At 37.6% G+C, this 20,304-nt stretch overlaps 1 protein-coding gene across 2 annotated transcripts in view; it reads right to left on the bottom strand.

Annotated features, from left to right (window-relative positions):
• The window catches only part of CSMD2 (CUB and Sushi multiple domains 2), a 648,217-nt gene that overhangs the window by 86,999 nt on the left and 540,914 nt on the right, over nucleotides 1-20,304 (bottom strand). For both annotated transcript variants that reach the window (XM_072136727.1, XM_072136728.1), the window contains 4 exons: nucleotides 13,897-14,099; nucleotides 12,336-12,527; nucleotides 10,786-10,924; nucleotides 4,725-4,912 (listed from right to left, as the gene is read on the bottom strand). In XM_072136727.1, the coding sequence (XP_071992828.1) occupies nucleotides 4,725-4,912; nucleotides 10,786-10,924; nucleotides 12,336-12,527; nucleotides 13,897-14,099 (722 nt within the window). The remainder of the gene's footprint in view (nucleotides 1-4,724; nucleotides 4,913-10,785; nucleotides 10,925-12,335; nucleotides 12,528-13,896; nucleotides 14,100-20,304) is intronic.

The raw sequence follows: 20,304 nt of genomic DNA, 5'->3' as shown, positions 1-20,304 counted from the left end.
GTTAAACAGCGATAAAAGCCATTAGGTGAAATATTGAACATGATATTAACCTTTCTGCACTGATTATAATAAATGTTATGAAACAAAAAGTAACCCAATGTTCTCTTATTAGGAGGCAATGGAAAAGATGGTCTACTGGTCTTTTTATGGGTATTTTTATGTGATTTTATGACCAGTTTCATGATTTTCATATATTTGGTTTTAATTTTCATGTTTAGTGAAATGAGTAAATATACAAACATAGTAATCCCTCTTTATATGCAGTATATTTGTTCAGAAATGTAGTCTTCTCTGGCTGAGTTTCTTTTTTAATGCTCTGCCCTACAGACAAATATCTGAAATCAGATTGCAACATTTAGGCTCTGTTCTTTCATGTTTGTATTGCTTTTCCCCTGTTAGGGGAAATATGTCATGATGGAATATGTCAAGGTTCATTAGTTATGTTCCATTTTATGTTAAAAACATGAAATGAAAACTTTTGTGTCAGTGTTCACGGAGTGTTCCCTATACAGAAGTGTAATACGGAATGGAGAAATTGGATGATAGCAAGAGGCACTTCATCCAGTATTATGGATGTTTCCTTCCTCAACATACCACTCTCAGATTCACAAGATAGTTAGTTTTTCAAGATAACATTGTTTCTTACCATTGTGTCACAAAGTTATTTCCTATCAATCCCTATATGTGTTGTGTCAAGTTTTTGTTATGTAAACTGCAGCATTTAAACAGTTAGTCTATCAATATTGCTTTGAATTGGTTCTGTAAGAATCCCCAACTTTAACCAAATCATTGTCTTGTCACAACTATTGACCAAATGGACATTATATAAAACAGGCCAAAAATAAATGACATCAAGTATCTCCTATTTAAGAGAAAAACCCTCCCTAACAGGAAATGTGGAATCAGAATACTCCCAGAATACTCCAAATCTTTTGTGACCAACATTCATTTTACGTTGATTATAAACATTAATGCATTTGTTATTTGTTATCTACTCTGTTATAATTGCTGCCATATTTTGCCATTACTTCCTCCTGGATTGGTACATTCCATCATTTATTTTTATATTGTTTTTCATAGACCACAAAATCCAATGATTAGTACTCATCAACAATATATCCTATTAAGTATATTTGAGTTCACAGATGGGATCTCTGGATCTTTACTCTGCAGAGCAGTTAAAACTGAGACAAGTACATTGTGTCTGGCATAATACCAATGTTCACACTTCAATATAACCTCATTGTAAATTGCCTTTATTTAATAAATAAATTAAATATTAATAAGTTATAGACAACCCTGGACCCACAAAGGGGGGCACGACATTGGTGAGGGGGACCTATATTGCCTGCATTTTTATGTAGTTGAATTGATTTAATGTGTTTGGTCTGTTTAAGAGGACCGAGTATGTGGTGGCTAGTGTAGTGGAAATATGAGAAGACCCAACAGTAGATGTCACTTCCTGTCCTGTATCTCTCTTCCTCTTTGTCTCACAAAAAGACCAAGAGGAAATATATCACTCCCACCAGCCCCATTCTATTACTACTCTACAACTAGTATACATGTATAAATATGTAAACTTTATTGTATGTTAATTGTTGGGTCCTAACTTTCTGTATCTTGTACCATGCAATATAGTTTATTTGACTACTTAATGATGATAAGAAATAGGCATTATCCTTCTAAGTCCAAGGGAAGGGCAATCCTTTAGCCATTTTTTGTAAAGGTCTCCTCCACAGGGTTTTTTTTCTCTCCTTAGTGCTGTGGGATGACGCTTTGTGAGTCAGAGGATTTCCAGATTTTATAGCTTGTATGGACATTACGCTTTAATATATATTTGCATGACTTTTATTCAAAATGAAATATGAAAAGAAATATATATTTAAAATAAAATTTTATGTAATAAAATATAGCAGATTTTGCTATCTGTCACAGCTTTGAGTTGGCAGTGGAGGAGTCAGGTGGAAGTTGCTGGTGGAATAATTTTAACTAATAGATGTAAAATCTCATAGTGGTAAACAAGCTGAACAATGTCACTAGGGGCTGGCACGCCAGTGAAACACAGGACTGAGAATCTTCAAAAGGGTCATTGCTGCCCTGGCTCTGATAGAATAGCAAGAATCTACCACCTTTTTATTGCTGTCTGGCCAGGCAGCTGGAAGTCTCACTGTCCCCATGGGGCTCAAGTTCTAAACAAACTACCAGTATGTTTTGGAGTGTGGGAGGAAACTGGAGAACCAGGTGGAAACCCATGCAAACATAGAGAAAACATACAAACTCTTTGTAGATGTTGATACCATAAAATATAGGTATTTGTTTATTTATTCCAGACACAATGGCCCAATTATATTAAAACTGTGCATTAATTTTCATTTGCATTTTCTTTGTGCAAGTTGTTATTATTATTTAACCCCTTAATGGCCTGGCCCTTTTATGTTTTTTCATTTCCATTTTTCAGTCCCCACCTTTAAAAATCTGTAAATTATTTCTTTTACACAAAAAGAGCTCTGGGACAGCTTGTTTTCTGCGCAAGAAATTGCACTTCATAGTGATGATATTTAATATTCCATGCCATGTACTGGGAAGCGGGGAAAAAATTCCAAATGCAGCGAAAATGGTGAAAAAAAACGCATTTGCACCGTTTTCTTGTGGGCTTGGATTTTACAGCTTTTATTGTTCACCGTATATGATATGTCTACTTCATTCTTTGGGTCTGTGCGATCACGGGGATACCAAATTTGTATAGATTTTATAATGTTTTCATACATTTACAAAATTAAAACCTTCTGTACCAAAATATTTTTTTAGATTTTGCCATATTCCAGAAAAAACGTTATTTTTTTATATATTTTTATATATTTTGATATATATCGGGCATTTTTGGATCTGGCGATACCTAGTGTGTTTATGATTTTTACTGTTTATTTATATTTATATCAGTTCTAGGGAAAGGCGGGTGATTTAAATTTTTTTATTTTTATTTTTACTATTTTTCAGACCCCTTAGGGGACTTTAACCCTAGGTTGTCTGATTGATCCTACCAAATACTGCCATTACAGTATGGCAGTATATGGGGATTTTCCTCCTAATTCATTACAATGTGCAAATCGCACATTGTAATGAAATGGTTAAAACGAGACAACCTGATGCTGTCATGGCGATGGATTGCCACTCCCTGATGACGTTACGGGGAGCAACGATCATCGTCATGATGGTGGTGCCCATCTCTTTGAAGCTGCCGACCGGCGCTTGGTGGGATAACACCTGCGATGGGTGTTAGCACAAATCGCAGGTGTTACCGGTAAGTCTTTGCTGCAATATGCAGCAAACACTTACTGGCTATGAAGAGGGCTCAGCGCGTGAGCCCTCTCCATGTACCCACACCCAATGCGTGCCGTACTATTATTGCAACATAATTGTGTCGTATCTCAGTAATAAATGTGTCATAAACTAAGAACAGACAATTTCACACCCTTTGAGTGCACACTGTTAAAATGTGGCAGTCAAAATGCAACCGCGACACAATTTTGTTGCACAGGCATAATAAATACATGTGCAAGCTCCAAATACACTTTTTTATATGCAAATGTGGAACAAAAAACTGGCAGAGACACAATAATGTATCTTCTTCATTGTTCTCTTTAGCTTGAGTCCCATATCAAAATGTCAAGTATATTTATGGGTTCCTCACATGCTCTTGTTATTATATTACACAACACATTGCTCTTTGTCATTATTTTTACTAAATTATTCCCAAAAATCATTTTTGTAACTACACTACTATCATTTTATCTATGGTAAAGAAATAAAATCTCTACATTAGGAGTACAGGCGGTCCCCTACTTAAGAACACTTGACTTACATACGTTCCCTAGTTACAAACGGACCACTGGATATTGGTAATTTATTGTACTTTAGTCCTTGGCTACAATAAACAGCTGTAACAGTTATCAAAGATGTCTGTAATGAAGATTTATTGTTACTGATTCTTATGACAACCCAACATTTTTAAAATCCAATTGTCACAGAGACCAAAAAAGTTCTGACTGGGATTACAATGATAAAGTATACAGTTCCGTCTTACATACAAATTCAACTTAAGAACAAACCTACAGACCCTATCTTGTATGTAACTCGGGGACTGCCTGTATTGCTAATGGGAACTGTCAATTCAGTGACAAAGCAAGATATGGAATTGTTTGTGACACCAGAATGCTGCATTTTGGTTAAGTACCACTTAAGATTAGAATTATTAATTGACCTTGAACATGAGCAGGTGCACACAGGGAAAATAATACTTATAGGGAATAAAAACACAATATCTAGGTTCTGCAACCCAACTAACTATGGAAAACTGTTTCTGAAAAAGAGCCGAAACATTACACAACTATAAATAGGATTCACAAAAAATGTAGTTAGCTGATGTTTACAGGCTGGATCCTACCTGACCACCAACATCCAAGACTAAGGAGAGACATGTATTTGTTTTAGAACTGACTCCATCCTTATGGACACCAGCCAAAGCTAAATTATAATAATATAGGACCGGTCTGTTGGTTGATAGACCCTGTGTGCAAACCCAGTTGTACATTTCCAGATGATAGGTACAATTGATACATTAGTAGTGTTGAAAGAAATTAATTCACTCTATGTGAAATGTGGGGTTTCTTCTTCTAGCACATGAGATGGTCCCATTTATCTGTCATTGGAAAGTTCTATAATACCTGTGTAATCAATGACGAACCCTCCGCTGCTCACAGAAGCATCGCTGCGAAATGCGATGAACAGATTGTTGCTGCTGCTCTCTATCCGGTCAGGAAGCTGGGAGCCATAAAAACTTCCTATTAGTGGGCTCAGTGAGTCTGGCCCATCATAGATGTGCAGAAAATCATAACCAGGCTCAAGATTAAAGCTAGAATAAAAGACACAGAGAGAAATGGTGAAAATAATGACAAAAGCAGATTGCTGTGCGGCTTTATGCTTTCTCAACAAATGGAAGGTGGCCAAGGAGTGAAACCTATTGCTAACAACTTGTTAGAAAACCCATTTACGGTAGAAAGAAAATGATAGCAACTAAAGCAACTTTTTTAACCTTCGATTGTGTGGACTTTTTTAACACTCCACCATCTTCTAGGAAAGGGAAAAATAGATACAGTGAAAGCTATGAATACATTATCATCTTCTATGTATGTTAATACAAGCTATCTATGATTTAATATAAATTGTACACAGCATGTAAGGTTTTCACACAGGTTTTAAGATTTAGTATCACCCTAGCAAGGCGTGTTCTCAGCTGAGGAGTGTATACCTCTGGAAGTAACTAAAGCAATGCTCTACGGGCTGCACACGTCTAGTAGTATTTTGGAAAGCATCGGGCTATTCTGCATGCATAGAAATAGCTAGGGTAGATTAGAAACATTGGCATTCACATTTTGTAAGATAAGAACAGAACAAAGTGTTAAGCATTGACAGGATGTAAGAAAGAGTTTTTAATTATTTTAATAAAAGATGAAATCTTCAAAATGGAAAAAAAATGGTATATTAGAACATTTTAAAACATATGATTTATACAATTATTATGTTTTATTTACCACTAAAAGTATCGACAGTGCCATACATTTTTGGGAAATTTGGGAATTTATCAGGAATCAGGATTTTAGACTGGAGGTTGAGTTGTTTACTAATCCTATGTGGCAGCAAGTCCTTTGTGTCCCCCATATCTATACTTATATATAGTGGCTAAGATGCTATATTTAGCATATGCATATTTAGCATTTAGTATATGTAGCTCAAGTGCTATCTATTTTTAGTGGCTTTGATGACTCCTCCCACTGCATAAACTATTTCTGCTGATAATTACTATTGTATATACAACATTTTTTATTTTCTCTTGATGACATTTAACATGGGCATAAGACTGCTGCAGTAGTGACCTTGGTAATGGCTGCTGCAGCTAATGCCTGCCTGCAGAATTTTGCTGTCTATATTTGAAACATAATCGCTAAAAGACAGGATACCCACTGAAAATCAAGAAATTACTAAGTTTGTTATATCACACGATTCCCAGTTTTTGGCAACACGTTATCCTTTTTTTTCTGTTGGATTGAATTTCAGTGTTTACCTGTATTTTGTCTTGGAGGTTAGCAATAGAGTTCCTACATAATGAAGAATAATACCTTTTCATTGCTGTTTCTAATAAAAGTTTAATCCTGAAAATTCATAATTGAACATCAATGAGTGGTTCCACTGCATTAATATTTAATTAAACATTTGGAGAATTCAGTTTTAAAGATTGCAAAGGAATCCATCGCAACAAAGCAGCGCTGTCTGAGGAATACTATTCACCATACAGGGTGCAGTCAGTATAAACAAATATGTTATAAGATATATGATTTGCTATGCTAGTATATTGTCAAGCAATTCTTAGCCAATACATTAAAAGGTATATTTCACTTTAACAGTGTAAAAGACATTGGTTACCTCCCTCATCAATACCACTCTCAATACTGATTCAATTCTTTAATGACTAAAGTACTAGTGCATGATATTATATTAGAGGCGTAAGAGTAATATACCTTTGCCCTACCTCCATAAGAGAGTATTTTTCATAAGCTAATTTTATGGTCCCTTGGCCACACAAAAGAAAAAATGAATGGCAGGACTCAGTAGGACTGTTTTGATTTGCTCATCTTGTGCTGGAGTGGGGTAGGAAGTAAAGAAACCATTTAAAGAGGACAAATTAGGTCATTTGGGACCCTAAACCCACTACAGGTCATTTGGTTTAGGGTCCCAAATCTTCCTTTTTGAAGTGTGCACATGGAGAAAAATAAACTTTTATACTTACCTAGATGGGAAACCGAAATGAGGATTATTCACATGTGCCATAACTACGACGCCTGTGCAGTGAAGCTAGAATTTATTGCGCCACTGTCACGTAGCGCAAAACGCAGGCGGTGAAAGGAATATGGAACAAGGTAAGTATGAAGTTTATTTTTTCCCTGAATGCTTAAAATTCTTACAGGACGATTTTGGTCCACTAAATCACCGGTCAATAAGAACCTGTGGGTGGTTTGGGGTCCCAAATCGCCATGACAGGTTCCCTATAGTGCACTTTCACATAGTGCATATTAGTCTATTAATTAATTCACATATAATCTGAAGTCAACTGGAGCACAATAATGTCTCCTATATTCTCCTATATGGCCAAAGAAGGCATTGAGTAAAAAACAATGCAATATAGAGATGTTTACCCTGCCCCTACATGTATAGATTAAATGCAATTAATTATGCAAAGAAATACATTCCCCAATAAATGATTTAGTTAATTGGTCTTTTTATAAACTTTGAATAAATAATGGTTAAATGTGGAAACACTAGCACTTATACACTTTTTGGCCTTGTACTCTGTAGGCTCTATCTCTAATTATCAAGTCTACCCGACTTGACAGTTGAGACTAGTTGCTATGATGTCTCATAGAGGACACATAGAAAGTATAGGGGAATCTGCTTCCTAACTCTTTCTTACTCAGTCAGAAACATTGTTGAGAACAGTACCAAACGGAGTTGATGTTAATAAAGTGCTTGGTGTGAGAAAAAAAAATTACTATGAACTGTAACAGTCTCTGTGTCTTTACTTACACGTCACTCTTCTCATTTTACTTTCTACACACATATTTGTAATCTGATTTCTCGTTGAGTTGCAATCCATCTTTGAGATTTCATAGTGATATGTAAGTTTAGAAAGTATTATTGATTTAAGGTTTGTAAAAATGTCAGTAATTATTTGGTAGACATTTACCATATCTATTATACACTCACCGGCCACTTTATTAGGTACATCTGTCCAACTGCTCGTTAACACTTAATTTCTAATCAGCCAATCACATGGCGGCATTTAGGCATGTAGATATGGTCAAGACAATCACCTGCAGTTCAAACCGAGCATCAGTATGGGGAAGAAAGGTGATTTGAGTGCCTTTGAACGTGGCATGGTTGTTGGTGCCAGAAGGGCTGGTCTGAATATTTCAGAAACTGCTGATCTACTGGGATTTTCACGCACAACCATCTCTAGGGTTTACAGAGAATGGTCCGAAAAAGAAAAAACATCCAGTGAGCGGCAGTTCTGTGGGCGGAAATGCCTTGTTGATGCCAGCGGTCAGAGAAGAATGGGCAGACTGGTTCGAGCTGATAGAAAGGCAACAGTGACTCAAATCGGCACCCGTTACAACCAAGGTAGGCAGAAGAGCATCTCTGAACGCACAGTGCGTCGAACTTTGAGGCAGATGGGCTACAGCAGCAGAAGACCACACCGGGTGCCACAATTTGCACAAGCTCATCGAAATTGGACAGTAGAAGATCTGATGAGTCTCGATTTCTGCTGCGACATTCGGATGGTAGGGTCAGAATTTGGCGCCAACAACATGAAAGCATGGATCCATCCTGCCTTGTATCAACGGTTCAGGCTGGTGGTGGTGGTGTCATGGTGTGGGGAATATTTTCTTGGCACTCTTTGGGCCCCTTGGTACCAATTGAGCATCGTTGCAACGCCACAGCCTACTTGAGTATTGTTGCTGACCATGTCCATCCCTTTATGACCACAATGTACCCAACTTTCAGCAGGATAATGCGCCATGTCATAAAGCTGGAATCATCTCAGACTGGTTTCTTGAACATGATAATGAGTTCACTGTACTTAAATGGCCTCCACAGTCACCAGATCTCAATCCAATAGAGCATCTTTGGGATGTGGTGGAACGGGAGATTCGCATCATGGATGTGCAGCCGACAAATCTGCGGCAACTGTGTGATGCCATCATGTCAATATGGACCAAAATCTCTGAGGAATGCTTCCAGCACCTTGTTGAATCTATGCCACGAAGAATTGAGGCAGTTCTGAAGGCAAAAGGGGGTCCAACCTGGTACTAGCATGGTGTACCTAATAAAGTGGCCGGTGGGTGTAAGCAGGGGCTTAATAACTAAGGGTCCGTGGATCGCATTTCCATCGGACTTCCCAACACTTTCGGGATTTGTGCCACTGGGACAGGTATTTAGAAGGGGATTATGTCGCATGTGATCACATTTTGCCACAGCGGTGCCGGCTTTCATGCAACAGAAATTTTGAGGGGGAGGAAACTATGGTAGACCTGATCTGGGAAACAACACATGCAGGATATCGGGTGCACAATGTTAGTAAATCGCGGCACAGTGCATTCCGGTCGGACGTCAGGGAACGGGCCAGAGATGGGTAAGTAAATGTGCCCCATAATGTTGTTTTTGTTACGATTTGCATAATTTTATGTATAGGTCTTAGTGTCTTTTATATGTGAATTTTGTGCATGCATATATTTAGTGCTTTGTTTCGGTAAATGCCGCTACTATTCTCATCCTTGGAGAGATGATGTGAAATAGTGAGTGTCTCTTGGGACTTCTGGATGACGATAGTAAACTAGGAGGGCTCATCAGTGTTAATTACAAATACCCTCTCCAAACTGATAAAAAAGTCTATGACCTCCCTATATCTAGAGCAACCTAGCATTTCTTAATTTGTCATGCAACACATCACACAGTTCCCCAGCCACTACAAGTTAAAAATCTAATAGAAGCTCAGATATATGTGTCTGTCCCCTAGGGACCTTATTATCACTGGCGATCTTTTCTTCACCTTATAAAAGCAAATGACTTCATTAACAAGTTCTGTCCAACACTTAATGGCAAGAAAGACATTAGCAAGATACATTAAAGGCAATTCTATTGCTAGTGTGCAGCTCAGCCCATGACTGATACAAGGTAACAGAGAGGCTTCGCTAATTAGAGATCATTGGGAGCTGAAAAATAGCGGCAAATTATTGTAGAAGCCATTTCTGGAGAAATCAGAAAATACAAAGCAGAGATATTTTATTTTATTTCCATTTCAAGTGCGTTTTCAACATTAATCCCATCCTGCAGCCAAAACAATCCATGTGTCTGCTCCAGCATATGAAACAGCAGATCTGCTAGAAATGTTCTCCAGCCTGGTCTGAAGCTCACGATTCACAAACCTCCCTTTCCAACTGTAATAAGGGTTCAGATTACTTCCTTATGAGAACTTAGGGAAATATACAAATAGGTTTTCTGAGAGAGACAAGGAAAACCATGTCTGTTTTGCTACCTTGTAAGACACCCCCCTTACCTTCAAGCATGACGTTCAGGAAGTATAATGACATGATGTCGAATTAAAACTAAACCAGTATATCTATTCCAGAAGGAAAGTGGTTGTGTTTCTTCAGTACAATGTAGGAAACTAGTTTAGAGTGAGAGGCTATTGACTAGGGTCATGAAGTAAGAGTTCTCCTTACGGAGACTTTGCCAATTTAGGCCAACCTGCAGGCATATGGAGACTTATAGCCATTGATGCTCCTCTAGGGGATTCTGGTTAAAGCAAGGAAAACCATGTCTCTTTTGCTACCTTGTAATGCAGCCCCTCATACCTATTGTTTCATCTGATCATGTTATTATTCTGCAATGTCTTATTTTATTAGTATATGTGCCCCATGATCTTTAAAATGCTACAGAATAGGTTGGCACTGTATAAATGAAGACTTATTATTCTCTATCTTGTGCCCTATATGACATAAACATTAGATGGGGTCTCGTTTACAGGTCAGATAGGTCCTAATTAAGCTCCCTGGTAATAATTTAGAACATTAGGAAACATATTAAATGCATGAAATAGACATTTCAACTTCTTCAATCTCCATTTCACTTCTTATTACATGTGCAGAGCTATAGCAAATTAGTGATACATACGTGTTAAATGAAACCGCAATCACATAGTCAGAAGACACGGTCAGTTTCCAATCACACTCTTTTAATGGTGGGTAAGGCTCAGGGTATTGTGGAGACAGTATCACGCCTGTTGGTTCAGTTAAATTTCCACCACACGGAGCTGAAAGCAGGAAAGCAGAACTTTACCTTGGAATTGAAATCATCATGTATGGAAATAGTCTACTTCCAGAGGTCAATATAGAAGGATAAAGAACTTTCTGAATGTCTAGAATATTGCATTAAAATAAATGACTTTCATGTATAACATTATAATAATTATTGAAGTTATTATAATTTTGGCTGACATTGGCATTTTTATAATAAAACCAATTCCAAAGATAGAATGAAAGTATCTGCAGGCTGAAAAATTACCTTTGTCGAAATTAGTTTATCAGCCGGAGCTGAGAGAGAAGTTGTCAGTGTTTTTTTGCAGTAACAGAAGCATTTCATGTCAAGCGGACAGAAAAATCAATGTTGTAGGTCTGATCTACCGGAGTCAATCAGCATGTTGAACATTCGAGCTATTGATTTCAGAATATTTGCTTACAATCTTAGACGTAACAATGAGCCAATAACAGACAACATCCACGACTTCCTTTCTCAGACCCCTTAGATTTAAGCAGCCACCATGTTATGCATCTTCACTCCCAGCACTTCTACTTAATGAAGCATTTTAATGGGTTCAAAATGCAAAGCATTTTATTCCAATACCTAAGCAAAGGCCTAGGGAACTAGTCACAGAAAACAAACATCAAATCTAGTAGAGGCCAAAAAACAATGACTTGCGGAGGCAGCTTGCACATGTGTTTTAAATTGTAGAATATTTTATCAAAATTAGCTAGCAGGTATTGTATGGTGTAAAATATATATAGGTCTGGATCTGAATTAAAATATCTAGGTGGACCCTGATAAAATATACTGTACAGAAATGTACACTATATTACAATTGTAAGGTATATTCATATGATGATGTTTGAGATTTTGTTATTTGGCAAAAAATCATATAGGCCCCCAAGCAATTCAAGCTGTAGGTAGCCATATGAATTGATAGGAAACAGGAAAACTTATGGAAATTGTGAAAAGCATGGAATAGTTCTAACAGTAATGAGAAGTTATATAGCTGTTCTAAAATAGATACATGTTTATTATAGACATGTAACATAAGGGTAAGTCATCACACTACATTTAAAGTCAAGAAAGTAAAAATTTCCCTCTTGGGATGCCACACCAAAGTAATTTAAGACACCAAAGGATAATAAATGGTAACACACTTTCAGTCAACTAGACATTCCAGGTTAGATTTAACCTAAAGAAAGGTTTATTCGGTCAAAATGTCTAGTAAAAATTTTTTACATAGGACCTGGAAAATTTTGGTGACGGATCACCGGACCAAGATTTTTCCTTTCTTTACATCAATACTTCATATACTGTAGTTCTGAATAAAACTATGCTTTTGTATAGAGGGAAGTGGAGCAGACATTACAAATGTAAGTTATAGTCAAATTCATAGAAGCCAATTGACTCTGTCTCACCAATGCAGACAGGAGGGTTTGGATTCCAATAGAACCGATCTGCAATCTGAACACAGTTGATCTTGGCTTCACCCTGTAAAAGGTAACCTGGGTCGCACTGGAATACAATAGAGTCCCCGGCATCACGACTGTCTCCACTGCGGCTTCCATTTTGAGGTATTCCGGGATCATTACAGGAAGTAGCTGTAGTAACTATAAAAAAAGAATCAGAGCAGACCATAGAGCTAATGTCACATTATCATTAATATTATTCTCAATCATGTTGCTCTATTTCTCCACTGTATCTGTACTTAAAAAATATAGATTTTATCATCTAAGCACAGATTTTCATATCACTGCCTGTAAAATTCATAAGACAATGTGCACATACTGTACACAACAGATCTGTCTAACTTATCTAATATAAACCAGAAAGAGAGGACACAAAAACTAGCCACTATGCTATTAAGGTCCACACATCACAAACTGCACTATGTAATAATGAAATGTGAAGCACGTAGAGTAAAATAAATTAACTCGCAGTGAGGAAAATTGGGATTGGTCATTAAATGTTATACAATGCTGCAGAATACATCAACCCACCAAGAGTTATCTTGGTTATCATGTGTAACAGACCGGCATCAATGACCCTACGTGGCAGCTCAGAGTACATTCTGTAAGCAGATAATACATTTCACCTCTATTTGCAGTGGCTTATAACGTGGGCATAGATTCAATTTATTGGAGACAATACTGAACCATAATGTCTACAATGAGATGAGCGAGGGATGGGGGACAATCATCTCCAACTTTCAGCACGCTATCATTTCTACATTAAAAGGTGCGGGTTCAGCAGGGAGGGGAGCCTGTCAGAGGCTAAACGCCTGATTAGCTTTCTAATCTAATCTGATATTAGAGAAACATTATTTTCTCGCTGTTTCAAGAGGCCTGTGCTTTTTTTATCGTCTTCAGGGAGAAGGAGACACTTGATGGCAATAAGTTCATGAATATAATTTGTGTGGTAGGCATACCTTATGCATGCTAACATCTGGGAAAGGGGGGTCATTGTAAATAAGGGGACAGAAACCTATGGTACATACAGTACATAAAGAATGGCATCCAAATTCAAAACGCATCCAAAGAACAACATGTAAAAGTAAAGATTGTTCTTCTTCCCCTTACATGCATGATTGAACTATATGACATACATTGCACATATTCTGGCACATCTGTATTTATAGGTTTGTCTGGACTTTTCATGCTCAATTTGACTGGCATAGGAAAAAAAAATACGAAGGCGAAAGTTTACCAGGATAAGTACAATGTGGATGACCCTATTGAGGGATTGTGGTTACCTGGTTAAACATTTTTATTTGCAGAAAACACCTTTAGGCAAATCTATAACTGTTCTAGCTTGAAAACATCAGATACTAGTAAAATAGTGAAATCTCTTTGAGAAGTTGTCTTCTAGGGGGAAGTAGGACCAGTATGAGTACTATTGTGCATAAGTTCTGGTCTGGATAAGGGGAAGGTAAACTTAAAGAGGAGCTTTCAATGTACATGAAATTTTTTTAGGTCTTACCTGAGAAATGAATGGAAAATCCTTGTTTGCTCGTGAAGAAATCAGTATTGAATTGCAAAGTAACAGAACTGAATGTGCTGTGTATGTCTGGAGGCAAAGTGGAACCACTGAGTTCTTTCATGAGAATGCCACTCTCCATGGATCCATCCCATATCTTCATGACATCATGAACATCCTCAGTGTGAAAAACAGTGAAATGTAGTCTATGATAGAATCAGAAAGAATTATGTTTATAGATTTGTTATATCCATTACAGTAGACACCTATGACAACAACCCAAACTTAATCTTTTAACGGAGGGATCTGCTCAAAGGAAATAGTGCCCCAAATACAGTTTAGAGTGTCCAATTGAGTCAGCAAACATGTACAGTCAAAAAATAATGATGAAAGGGTCCATAATCATGTATGTTCTGTAAGGTACCACATTAGGATTTTACAAAGAGCTCTACTTAAACTAGTACTAATGAAACAACCGTGACACTCTACAGAGGTCACCCAATACCCTACACATAACCATAATGTACAGTACAGACCAAAAGTTCTGACACGCCTTCTCATTCAAAGAGTTTTCTGTATTTCCATGACTATAAAAATTGTAGATTCACGCTGAAGGCATCAAAACAATAAAGTAACACAGGGGAATTAACACAGGCGGTCCCCTACTTAAGGACACCCAACTTACAGACAACCACTAGTTACAGACGGACCTCTCTGGCCACTGTGACCTCTGGTGAAGCTATCTGAATGCTTTACTTTACTCCCAGGCTGCAATGATCAGCTGTAAGCTGTTTGTACTGAAGTTTTATTGATAATCCTTGTTCCCATTACAGTAAAAAAATTTTGAAAATCCAATTGTCTTTGTACCTCCAGAAAAAAATTTTTTTGGCCCCAATTATAAAATATACAGTTCCGACTTACATACTACATACATAGTTTCTGACTATCTGACCAGGAGGCAGAGGTTGCGGTCGCACCCGGGCCCAAGAGGTTTAGGGGGCCCTTATGGTGTCACTTTCCCATATGAGAAGACTATTACTATAAACCATACATTATATTCGGGGGCCTGGCACAGCCTTTCCACTGGGGCCCATCAGCTTCTAGTTACGCCACTGTACCTGACCTTCATTTCTTAAAGTAATGAAGGCCACTTGTTTTTCTTTACTAAGCTCCATTATTCTAGCAATAATACATAATACAAATACAGTCTATTCAGTAGGACTATCAGCTGTGTATCCACCTGACTTCTGCACAACACAACTGATGGTCCCAACCCTACTTATAAGGCAAGAAATCCCAATTATTAAACCTGACAGGGCACACCTGTGATGTGAAAACATTTTCTGGTGACTACCTCTTGAAGCTCATCGAGAGAATGCCAAGAGTTTGCAAAGCAGTAATCAAAGCAAAAGGTGGCTACTTTGATGAACCTAGAATATAAGACATATTTTCAGTTGTTTCGCACTTTTTTGTTAAGTGTATAATTCCACATGTGTTAATTCATAGTTTTGATGCCTTCAGTGTGAATCTACAATTTTGATAGTCATGAAAATACAGAAAACTCTTTGAATGAGAAGGTGTGCCCAAACTTTTGGTTTGTACTGTAAATAGTTCATTCTCTTTCTTAGCCAACATTTGGAGTTATTTATTTTCTAGTTCAGCATGGCAGCATCATCCATGTTCTTCATATCTTTGTCCTCCAAAGGAAATCAACCACTGCTATACAGTGGTCCTAAGGACTGATCACTTAGAAGCTGCAGAAGATGAATCGTTGAAGCTGAAGCCCATTAACGTTATGATTGCAGAGAAAAGGAGTTTTTAAAACCCTTTACACAGCAGGCCTAGAGTGCCCGCGGGAGGTGGAGGACAGCTCAGGCTCTTCCTATATGCATAATTATGCATGCCTCTCGCAGCTTGAACCGGGCCTCATACATGGGAATGAGAGGAGGGAGGAAGCACCTCCCCCATCTTCTGCAGCATGGCAGCAGTATGTAAGTGATTGTGGCTCAAAACCACTGTATAGCAGTGATTGATTTCCTTTAGTATTGGTCCTCAATAAGATTTCCTTTTAATTTCTGATGCCACCATGGTTCCACTATCATTTTGTGACGGCCTATTTATTACATTAGACACAATATTTTATACATTTGGTGGGTCTGTAAGTTTAGCACTTTACTCAAGAAATTTTTCTTTACTTTATTCTCCATTAACACAGTAGAATTGTTTTTCAACAATTTTTGGACTTTTAAAAGTGTACTGAATGGTGTAAAAATCCAATATATTGCTACAATTTAGCTCATTAGGTCACATAACTCTACTTTTCAAAATTTTTAAGCTAGAATTTGGGGTTATTGTCATCACAAAAAGCCTGTTTAGTTTTCTCAATGGGGTCTAACTGATAAAAAAAAAGTTTTGGAAGAGGGCTGGTCAGCTCATAGAAGGGCAGTTTTTACAGAGAATAATAAAAAAAAATCAGTTGCGTAAAAAAAAGTATTTTAGTAAGTAAGAGGTCTTATCAAAGCAGTAGTTTTCTGGAGAGGTTTCATCTAATATTATGACTGGAATATCCCATTCTTCTACATCTGATGATCTATGTAAACATGTCTTTGTGTGTGTTGCTAGTTGTAGCAGGAGAAATATGAGAAAAATTGAGCTGGAGCACTGGGAAGTCACCTCAAACTATTGTGTTCTTAGATTTTTTTGCATTTAAATTGCTTTATGGCTTTATCTCTAACCAGAATCCTCATAGATGTGGAGAGCTCACCTAGGAGTACACCCTAGTGCCCCATGTCCAGATTTTTCACAGTCCTGCTGCTATTAACAAAATACATAATGGTTTCACAGTTATTGTTTCACAGATCGCTAGGCCTTCTTCTTTCTGCAGCTTTGTATGGTCAAAACTGATTCCTTTTAAACCCTTGATGTTCAGGGCCCTGGGAACTGATCAGTGCTCTCCAATAATTCAAAAGGAGGGTGCCATTTAAAGATGGTGGTAATGTAATGTGGTTTGACATAACAGGTTAACTAACATAATCAGTTCCACCACTGACCAGCAGTTATTGGCAGGTGGCAGTTGTTTAATATTCCATGAAATATCACAATGCAATAAATAATTATCTGCCTTTTATTTCAGCAACATGCCTCCGACACAGACAGTTATAGGATCCATTTCTAAACTCTTCCACTATGAGTTAATAGTTAATGATCATATTGGTATACTTTTCTTTTTTCATCTTCTATGTGACACTGATTTTTTTACTAAATGACTTCACAACACTGGTTTGTGGGTGCACACAAGGAAGGCCCTCTTGATAAAGGCCTTGCTAACATCACATGAGAAATTAAAAAGGCTCCGTGGTTGTGTGTTATTACAACCTGTCAAATATCTGTCAGCTTTGTCGTTGATTAGCATACATTGTATCCAGACATCTATTTGCATTTATATAGCACTTTTATCCAAAATTGCAAGCAACTGTTCTGTACAATCTCAGACAGAGCAAAGGGGATTTCGGAGATCAGCTTTATACAGGCAGTGAAATGAAACCCACAGATTCAAACAGACAGTCTGCTAACTACCTGCCCCCAGCTTGTCCCTTCCACCCTGGGTGACAGTGACACTCAGCCATGAGGGACTATCTGACCGAGTCTGTCCTCTGTGGTGACGCATGACAGTGACAGAGTGAGAAGGGTCTCTGCAATGAACATGTGCCTTATGTCTGTAGTGACACTGATTGGCCGGGAGGCTTCTTCATTGTATTCTGTCCATTGTATAGATATGTCATTGTCCATGACTAGAGTGTACTATGAAACAGATTTCTCTTCTTCTGATATATAAAAATAACTAAACAAGAAGATGTGAGCAAGAAATTAGTAAAGAAACTACTGAAATACTAACATTTATTAGAAATAATTTAATAACAATGTAAGTATTTATTTTACAAACTACTAGAATAACTATATACATATTTTACTGTATGTAATATATAGAGAAATAACACAAGTCTTTCAGGTGTTCTTTACAATGTCTACGTATGATAAGGAGAGTATTACTAATGCCAATATGCACATAGTACCAATAAGAAGGGTTATTTTTTTGTCACAGCACGGAGTGACCATGTATTAATGATGATTTTTCCTCCATGTCACTGTAAGATGTATATGGCCCTAGGTCATAGCATCATAGTATCATAGTATATAAGGCTGGAAAAAGACAAAAGTCCATCAAGTCCAACCTTTAAGAATTAAATAAATGTTTTATCCCCATAACCCGTGATATTTTTTCTCTCCAGAAAGGCATCCAGGCCTCTCTTGAACATGTACATAGAGTCCGCCATAACAACCTCCTGCGGCAGAGAGTTCCATAGTCTCACTGTTCTTACAGTAAAGAACCTTTGTCTATGTTGATGGTAAAATCGCCTCTCCTCTAGGCGTAGAGGATGTCCCCTTGTCCTGGTCACAGGCCTAGGTATAAAAAGATCTCTGGAGAGATCCTTGTACTGTCCGTTCAGGTATTTGTACATTGTAATGAGGTCTCCCCTCAGTCGTCTTTTTTTCTAAACTAAATAATCCCCAATTTTTTAATCTGTCAGTGTATTCTAGTTCCCCCATTCCCCTAATAATCCTGGTTGCTCTCCTCTGCACCCGTTCCAGCTCTACTATATCGTTTTTATGCACTGGTGCCCAAAACTGTACACAATATTCCATGTGTGGTCTGACCAGGGATTTGTATAAGGGCAAAACTATGTCTTTATCAAGAGAATCTACCGTATATACTCGAGTATAAGCCGACCCAAGTATAAGCCGAGGCCCCTAATTTTACCACAAAAACCTGGTAAAACCTATATTTTGTTTACTCGAGTATAAGCCGAGTTTGGGTTTTCAGCACATATTTTTGTGCTGAAAAACTAGGCTTATACTTGAGTATATAAGGTATTCCTCTCTTGATACATCCGATAATTTTATTTGCTTATGTCAGGGGTGCACAACCTTTATCAATCCAAGGACCACATTATCGGATTACTCAACTTCAGTAACTAGTAACCAACACCCTAGATGCACCAAAAGTGCAGAAAACACTACTGCAAAATACTACATTTGTACAATAACTAATACAGACTGCTCCCCCCTACAGCTTGCCCCCCCAGGCGTTGTCTCCCTTTTCATTCAGGTACTTAGCCTATGTCTGGTACCCCCTCCTTACTCAGCAAACCCCCAGATCTGTTCCCCTATATAAAAGAATATAACTACTAAACCACCTCTCTCTATGTACAAAAATATAATGACTATAATACTACTCCCTATACTCCCTAACTACAACAATATAGCTACTATAAAACTTTTCCCCCTGAAAAGACAGCAAAACATAATGCAAACGTTCCACCCCCCACTTGCACAGTGGATACATCGTGAGGATACCTCATGAAGTATTTGGAGGTATGCTGCGCCGGCTCTGACCTGCTGTAGTTTTGGGTAAAAACCTGGGAACATTCACCGGTGATAGGGCAAGATCATAGTGCAGATCACACAGGTTTATAGCTTGTTTTAAAAGTATTTATACACTACTTCTACTCACAAGAGTCATAAAATTATAGCGCTTTTCTTCAAACATTTGGCAGACTGGGACCAGGACCAGTGTGACCAGGATCTAAGGTTGTGTAGATGAAGAGGATAGCACGGAGGTTTGAGAGTACCATTTAGAATTAGCGAGACCACTGATTTTAATTTGACTCTAAAACGTAAATGAAGGTGAAATCTTGACAATAAAACTTTGTATTAATGCATGAACAATTATGGTCCTGAGATAAATTGTGAGTAGATGCTCCGTCCCTTTGGAAATGCTGCTATCTTTTATTTTCATTATACTAAAAAGTTGGAAGCAACAAACTGAAAATAAACCCCAGAAAGGATGAAAATACTGAATTTCATACCATAATTCAATTCATATCCAAGGTTTGAATACTGACTTTAGATAATAAGTCAACTATGATTATTCCTCCAGCTCGGACAATTGCAATTATGATATTCATTCATGAGCAACGTGATCAAAGTTGAAAGATAAAAACTAATTAATAAAGAATTATCTCCTGCTAACAAGGATGTGTATTATAAAATGCTCAATGGTGTCCTGGATCTCATTGTGTCTTGTACAACTGTTATGTCATTCTTTCCATAATGCAAGCCAGGCAGAAAAGTGTTACCATCAATGGAAACAAATAGGGTGTGAAGGAGAGAAATTCAGATTGTGTCTTCACCAGACCATAACACAAAGTGTAATGAACCAGTGGCAGGGAACCAAGGGTGATAGATTATACACAGGTAACCAGCACAGATAGTCTCTGAACTCCGAGTGGAACAATTCATTTGCAGGATCCTATGGAAGAATCTTCCCGGCATTAGAGAATAAACATACTT

Source organism: Engystomops pustulosus, chromosome 2 (assembly GCF_040894005.1).
Source record: "Engystomops pustulosus chromosome 2, aEngPut4.maternal, whole genome shotgun sequence".
Classification (NCBI taxonomy): Eukaryota; Metazoa; Chordata; class Amphibia; order Anura; family Leptodactylidae; genus Engystomops; species Engystomops pustulosus.
This window is presented reverse-complemented; position numbering and strand designations above follow the sequence as displayed.